This window comes from Myotis brandtii, unplaced genomic scaffold, assembly GCF_000412655.1.
Source record: "Myotis brandtii unplaced genomic scaffold, ASM41265v1 scaffold952, whole genome shotgun sequence".
NCBI lineage: Eukaryota > Metazoa > Chordata > Mammalia > Chiroptera > Vespertilionidae > Myotis > Myotis brandtii.
The window spans coordinates 465,915-473,715 of NW_005371930.1; the positions used below are offsets into that span (position 1 = coordinate 465,915).

The 7,801-nt window shown below is 61.2% G+C and overlaps 1 protein-coding gene across 1 annotated transcript in view; it reads right to left on the reverse strand.

The window, feature by feature from the left end:
* Positions 1 to 7,756, reverse strand: part of TRMU (tRNA 5-methylaminomethyl-2-thiouridylate methyltransferase) — a 15,053-nt gene extending 7,297 nt beyond the window's left edge. The window contains exons 1-3 of the mRNA XM_014533163.1: positions 7,505 to 7,756; positions 4,473 to 4,579; positions 1,508 to 1,630 (exon numbers count right to left, since the gene is read on the reverse strand). Of these exons, the coding sequence (XP_014388649.1) occupies positions 1,508 to 1,630; positions 4,473 to 4,579; positions 7,505 to 7,647 (373 nt within the window). The 5' untranslated portion in view covers positions 7,648 to 7,756. The remainder of the gene's footprint in view (positions 1 to 1,507; positions 1,631 to 4,472; positions 4,580 to 7,504) is intronic.
* Between the last annotated feature and the right edge of the window lie 45 nt (positions 7,757 to 7,801).

The following is a 7,801-nucleotide window of genomic DNA, read 5'->3' on the forward strand; positions in this document are numbered from 1 at the left end:
GCCGTCCTGGCGTGGAGGCGCACTGAGCCCGCTGTGGTCAAGGGCACGCCTTGGGGCAACGGCCCTGCGTAGATGCACGCTCTCCGGGTGCACGTGTCTGTGTCAGAGCCCAGCGGGCACTGTCAGCTCCCCTGCGGCTCCTCTGCTATTCGCTAGTCCTGATGAGGGCGCTTCCAGGGACCAGATACAGTGCAGAGTGCGGATCCTGGCCCCGTGGCCCCGGCTCAGCCCGGGCTGCTGTTCCTCTAGGCCAGCCAGACTGCCCCCTCTGTCCACTGACCAATGAAGGAACTGATGCCGTGCCCCCTCTGTCCACTGACCAATGAAGTAACTGATGCCATGCCAGCGTGCGGCGTCCTTCCCCGCTTCTCATACCCACGCTCTGGCAGCTTCGACACGCTGCACTCGGCTACCCGCGTGACATGCTCTCTGTGCAGTTCCTGTTTTCCTCCCGGGACCCCAAGCCTGACTCTAGGTTAGCGGTGTGGGCAGACATATCCCCATCTCAGACATGGACACTGACGCTCAGACACCAAACTGACGGCCACAGCTCCAGCCTCGAGAACCTGCCGGAGCAACAGGGCCTGATCCAGCTGCGTCGTCAAATCTCTCAGGCCCGGGGTCCCCCAGGGTCTAGGGGCACCTCACAATCCAATGTCCCACTGCCGGGCCGGGCCGCCGGGCTCTCCCGGTGGCAGAGTGCCGTGCCCCCTCTGTCCACTGACCAATGAAGTAACAGATGCTGTGCCCCCTCTGCGCACTGACCAATGAAGTAACTGATGCCGTGCCCCCTCTGTCCACTGACCAATGAAGGAACTGATGTCATGCCCCCTCTGCGCACTGACCAATGAAGTAACTGGTGCCGTGCCCCCTCTGTCCACTGACCAATGAAGTAACAGATGCCGTGCCCCCTCTGCGCACTGACCAATGAAGGAACTGATGCCGTGCCCCCTCTGTCCACTGACCAATGAAGGAACTGATGCCGTGCCAGCGTGCGGCGTCCTTCCCCGCTTCTCATACCCATGCTCTGGCAGCTTCGACACGCTGCACTCGGCTACCCGCGTGACATGCTCTCTGTGCAGTTCCTGTTTTCCTCCCGGGACCCCAAGCCTGACTCTAGGTTAGCGGTGTGGGCAGACATATCCCCATCTCAGACATGGACACTGACGCTCAGACACCAAACTGACGGCCACAGCTCCAGCCTCGAGAACCTGCCGGAGCAACAGGGCCTGATCCAGCTGCGTCGTCAAATCTCTCAGGCCCGGGGTCCCCCAGGGTCTAGGGGCACCTCACAATCCAATGTCCCACTGCCGGGCCGGGCCGCCGGGCTCTCCCGGTGGCAGATGACCACCCACAGGCCCGGGAAGTGACCCCCCTGAGGAACCCCAAACGAACAAGCCGGCCTGGAGCACCCCGAGTGGGGCAGGGACGCTCAGCAAGGACCCGGGCGCTCTCCAAAGCCGCCCGCCTGGTCTAGGTAATCGAGCTCTGACTGCACGTTACTCACCATTTCTAACTTCAAATCGGTTTCTGAAAAGGCCCTCTGGCCTCTTAACGCGCTTCTGCTGGAAGACCTCCTCATCTTCCAGGGACGTCCGCGCGTAGTGGCCCGTGGCGACCGCGTCTGCTCCTGGAGGTTTTAAAAACACGACCATCAGGTTTTGGACTTGCGCTCGCTGGCCGTGGCCAGCACCAGCCAAGGCTGCCACCCCAGGAGGGTTCGCCTTCTCCGACACCGAGACCCGGGGAAGGGGCCTTTGAAACGACACGACGTTGCTACAGGTCTCAGGGCATCTTTACGGGCCTTTCAGAAGTTACTGTCTATCCACTCATTCATTCCAGCTCAAGGAAAAATCAGTATAAGAAACACTGAAATGGGCTTTATGTCCTTAATTTAGTACAAGAACTTAGTATAAATTAAAATACTATCGCGATAATGACAGACCACTTACAAAGAAATGTTAATGACTTGGGAAAAGACTGATGCCATGGAGGGAAATAGTATGAATAATGTGACCCCATTTTTTAAATGTACAGACAGAGAGGAAGAAAGTACCCTGAAGTCCATGCCTTTGATTCTGGGAAGTGAAACTAGACATGATACTCCCCTCCTCTTGCTGTTCTGTGGTTTTAAATTTTCTTTGCCCTGGCTGTTGTGGCTCAGTGGATAGAGCGCCGGCCTGCAAACTGAAGGATCCTGGGTTCGATTCCAGTCAAGGGCACAGGCCCGGGTTGCAGGCTCGATCCCCAGTAGGGGGGCGTGCAGGAGGCAGTCGATCAATGGTTCTCTCTTATCATTGATGTTTCTCTCTTTCTCCCTCTCCCTTCCTCTCTGAAATCAATACAAATATATTTAAAAAAATTTTTTTCTTTAATAATAAATATGTACAGGGGTGGGAAAAGTAGATTAATAATAATAAGACAATAATAAAGAAGCAATAATACAAGTATAAACTGTTTCCCACATTCACGGCTTTGCCCGCCCTGCGTGACTGTCATCCCAGCGAGGACATCAGCGCGGTCCATGTCTGCCTTCCACACGGTGCACAAGCGAAAGCCCTGCCCAGGCGCACCGCCTCACTGTGAGGACCGGACACAGTTTTCTCAGAGGCCTTTTCTGGCAGCTGCAGCGAAACTAGCTCCGTGGGAAACAAGACACAGGAACGGACACTTGCAGATGAACTACTGAAAAGGGACATTTAGGGAGAACACACTACTACATCCTGATTGAGTTTCTTTCTTTTTATTTTATTGATTACAGAGCGAAAGGACGCAGGAGAGGGAGGGAGGAGGGAGGGAGGGGACATCAGTTTGTTGTTCGACTTATTTACACATTCATTGGTTGCTTCTTGTATGCGCCCTGCCTGGGAATCGAACTGGTGTACCTCTGGTTCCTGGTCGGTGCTCAACCACTGAGCCACACCGGCCGGCGCCCTGGCTGCTTTCCCAACAGAGCAGAAAAGCCTGGAACCTCCTTCCCAGCGCACAGGTGCTGCGGGCGGCGCGGGCGCCTCTGAGGAGCTGCGCCTGCATGTGCTTTTGGTCTGGACGGCTCGGCCCACGCAGGAAGCTTACTCCTTCCCAGGACCCAACGGTGGCCCCAGGCTCTGCCAAGGTGACGGAGCCTCGGCCTCCACAGACAAGCGCTCACCCTCAACAGCTGCCGTGCCTCCCGGGCACCTCTCCTGCTCATGGCAGGTCTGCCCCTGGCGTCCCGCCCGAACGTGACCCGAGGTCGTACACCTGCGCATTGCTGTGATGACCCACAGTAGCCCCTCAGTCCATCGATGGCCTGTTTCCAAACACACTCACGTGGAACTCAACACTCCCTGCACCTGCCACTCCTTCCTGCCTGCGCCGCCACTAAACGGAGCCCATTGGACGCGCCTCCCTGGGGCAGACACGCGGGCCCTGCCCTCCTCAGACGTCTGGGGCCACAGGGCGGGCTCAGGACACAGGGGCTCGGCGGACAGACGCAGACATGGTCAGTCAGCTCACGGCCCGACCTCACCGTCCTGCAGTGGACGTGGAGACCGAGCAGGCAGCACGCGCCTCTACGCAGTTCCATGTTTTTAAAGCTGGTCCCACATCCAGATCTAAGATTGTTTTGTTCTTTGCTTCCGTGGGCATCTGTTCACTACCAGCTCCATGACGCAGCTTCCATCACCTCAGCTGCAGGTCACGTGGACCTCAGCTCTGCAAGCTGCTCTGTCCCCGTCGTGGCCACCAGTGCTAACGGGACAGAGGTGCAGCCACCCTGGGTCGCTGGCACGTGGGCAGACAGGGCGGGGGAGCGACAATGGGATGGATCAGAGTGGAAGACCTGTGCCGGGCCTTGGGGAACTCTCTGTGGTGACCGCCGTGGGGGCAGCTGGGCCAGCAGGGCGGCTTGGGAAGGCTCCGCGTGAAGGGTGGGAGGCCCCACAGGCAGCTGAGGAAGGGGAAGCAGGGACAGACTGCAGCCAGCTGTCCTCGGCAGCAGGGCCCTGGGTGCAGATGCTTCAGAACAGGCCACGGAGACACGGATTCAAACCAGAGCAACAGGACAGAGACCCAGGACCCGGAGTCGGGGAAAGCAGGGACCACTTTCGGAAGCAAGAGAAGAGGCCTCAGCAGGACCACGGGGCTGGGGGGTGGGGGGGCGGCAGCCACAGGACTGCACGCCACTCCTGGGCCCGATGGGGGTGCCCGAAACACCCGAGAACCACACCCCCATCGGAGGGAGCTGCGCAGAGAAGGATGGCCCACAGGGGCCTCGACCCTGGCCCTGCCTGTGGCCACTGTGAGCCCTCCTCCCAGGGCGCCCGGTGGGCACCAGGAAGCCCCTTCTCCGGGGAGACACGCACTGTTCCCGATCTCCTGCTTCCTTTCCTTCTAAAAGGTGAAACTGCGTACGAGGGTCTGGCTGTGGCTTTCTCTGAAAATCCTACGTCTTTTTAAGGAAACAAATGAAGACCACCTGACCCACTCACCAAGGTTATCCACCGCGTAATTGAAAAAGCACTTGAACTTGATGTGCTTGTTGCAGACGATGTCAGGGTTGGGAGTCCTTCCTTTCTCGTATTCATTTAGAAAATCACTGGAATTAAAGGAAACAACGTTCACTCCCCAGTGTGGAAGCGCCCTCAAAGACACATCCGATCCCCGGGCTGCTCAGCGTTTCTCCTTGTCTCACCAGAACCGCAGCTTTCACTAAGGGGAGCCTCGCACACGCCGTTGTCAGCGTTTCCATGGAACGTGTTTAAGGCGCTGGGACACCGGGGGGCAGGGAGCCCCCTCAGCAGGACACTCCGCCCTCACCTACGGCACCCGACACACCTGGACCCAGAGGCTCCGCAGCTCAGGCAGCGGGAGGTGGTGCCCGGCCTGTTCCCTCTCCCCCACAGGAGGCCCCGCCGGGCAGAGCGACGTTTCGGAACAAAAAGATGTATAACCTTGGCCCTTCCTGGCGGGATCCACGGTCTAGTGGGGAGGAGGGTGTTATCTTGAAAAGAGGAAGTGGGGGCGAGTGGCAGGTGAGAAGTTCCAGAGCGTGAAAAGCTGCACTTCCCAGGAGGGGGGCTGCCATGGGGTGTGGTCAGAGGCTTCCCTTTGCCCTTGAAACAGCAGAGGAGCAGGGAGCCCCTCACTGGGACACAGAGGGGCAGGGAGCCCCTCACTGGGACACAGAGGGGCAGGGAGCCCCTCACTGGGACACAGGGGGGCAGGGAGCCCCTCACTGGGACACAGGGGGGAGGCTTCCCTTGCCCTTGAAACAGCAGAGGAGCAGGGTGCCCCTCACTGGGACACAGGGGGACAGCGAGCCCCTCACTGGGACACAGAGGGACAGCGAGCCCCTCACGGGGACACAGGGGGGCAGGGAGCCCCTCACTGGGACACAGCGGGACAGGGAGCCCCTCACTGGGACACAGCGGGACAGGGAGCCCCTCACTGGGACACAGCGGGACAGGGAGCCCCTCACTGGGACACAGCGGGACAGGGAGCCCCTCACTGGGACACAGCGGGACAGGGAGCCCCTCACTGGGACACAGCGGGACAGGGAGCCCCTCACTGGGACACAGCGGGACAGGGAGCCCCTCACTGGGACACAGCGGGACAGGGAGCCCCTCACTGGGACACAGCGGGACAGGGAGCCCCTCACTGGGACACAGCGGGACAGGGAGCCCCTCACTGGGACACAGCGGGACAGGGAGCCCCTCACTGGGACACAGCGGGACAGGGAGCCCCTCACTGGGACACAGCGGGACAGGGAGCCCCTCACTGGGACACAGCGGGACAGGGAGCCCCTCACTGGGACACAGCGGGACAGGGAGCCCCTCACTGGGACACAGCGGGACAGGGAGCCCCTCACTGGGACACAGCGGGACAGGGAGCCCCTCACTGGGACACAGCGGGACAGGGAGCCCCTCACTGGGACACAGCGGGACAGGGAGCCCCTCACTGGGACACAGCGGGACAGGGAGCCCCTCACTGGGACACAGCGGGACAGGGAGCCCCTCACTGGGACACAGCGGGACAGGGAGCCCCTCACTGGGACACAGCGGGACAGGGAGCCCCTCACTGGGACACAGCGGGACAGGGAGCCCCTCACTGGGACACAGCGGGACAGGGAGCCCCTCACTGGGACACAGCGGGACAGGGAGCCCCTCACTGGGACACAGCGGGACAGGGAGCCCCTCACTGGGACACAGCGGGACAGGGAGCCCCTCACTGGGACACAGCGGGACAGGGAGCCCCTCACTGGGACACAGCGGGACAGGGAGCCCCTCACTGGGACACAGCGGGACAGGGAGCCCCTCACTGGGACACAGCGGGACAGGGAGCCCCTCACTGGGACACAGCGGGACAGGGAGCCCCTCACTGGGACACAGCGGGACAGGGAGCCCCTCACTGGGACACAGCGGGACAGGGAGCCCCTCACTGGGACACAGCGGGACAGGGAGCCCCTCACTGGGACACAGCGGGACAGGGAGCCCCTCACTGGGACACAGCGGGACAGGGAGCCCCTCACTGGGACACAGCGGGACAGGGAGCCCCTCACTGGGACACAGCGGGACAGGGAGCCCCTCACTGGGACACAGCGGGACAGGGAGCCCCTCACTGGGACACAGCGGGACAGGGAGCCCCTCACTGGGACACAGCGGGACAGGGAGCCCCTCACTGGGACACAGCGGGACAGGGAGCCCCTCACTGGGACACAGAGGGGCAGGGAGCCCCTCACTGGGACCGCAGGGCAGTAGTGAAGACAAGTGCCCATGTGTAGCTCGGGACTGTTCCTTGTTGCTAGAGGCAGGGTCGGGGCTGGAGTGGTGGCCTTGAACAGGCTGGTACCTGGGATGGTCAATGGAGGCGTCCAAGGGGCAGTGACGTGGACAGAGAGGGTTACACTCCAGGGTCAGGAAACCCTCGGGTTCAGTTCAGGCTCAGTCCTGATTCTGCCACTTGGTGTCTGAGCCTGGGCAATTGACATGACTGTTCTAAGCTGTTTTCTCATCCTTTAAATGGGATAATGCTTTTTAAGGTTATGGTAAGACTTAAATGAGGGTCTAAGTGCTTAGCACAGTGTCTGTACATGACTCAGCAACACACGTAGCTCTCATGGTTCTCATTACTGAAAAGCCGCACCTGGCCGCCAGGTGCAGGCTCAGTGCCGGGAGGAGACTGCAGGCAGAGCAGCTGCGGGCACGGCACGGGCACTGGCACGGGCACTGGCCTGGAGGCGCCTTCCCGGGAGACCTCGGCATGAGCTCCCGTGCTGTCAGCAGCAGGAACACCTCAAGGCGCAGGAGGAACAGACTCCTGGCTGGTGTTAACAAGGAACAGGCGCGGGGTGCTGTGGAGCCAGCCTGGCCTCCCGCAGAGCTCCCAGGGGGGCTGGGGCCTCCAGCACGGTCTTTGGCGCCCCTGCCCAAGGGCACTGGCGGTGGGCTGTCTGCTGACGGTGGCGATGCCTCCCTGGGAAGGGTCCACGAGGCGGGACGTCTCCGCGCCTGCCCGCGCTCACCTGAACACGTCGTTCCAGTACTCCTTCACGTAGGACACCTGGTGGAAAGGGATGTCTAAGATCTGGCAAACCCTGTAGGCGTCTTCGCAGTCTTTATCGGCGGTGCAGACGCCATGCTCGTCCAGGGAGTCCCAGTTCTTCATGAACACCCCCGTCACCTGGTAACCTGGGGGAGGGAGGAGTCACAGCGGAGAGAACGTATGGCGGGAGCCTCGGGAAAGGGCAGGGTTTCTGAGCCCCGCGCCGGGCACTGCGGTGCCTGGCAGTCCCTGCTTTGCCTCAGAGCTGAGGGACACC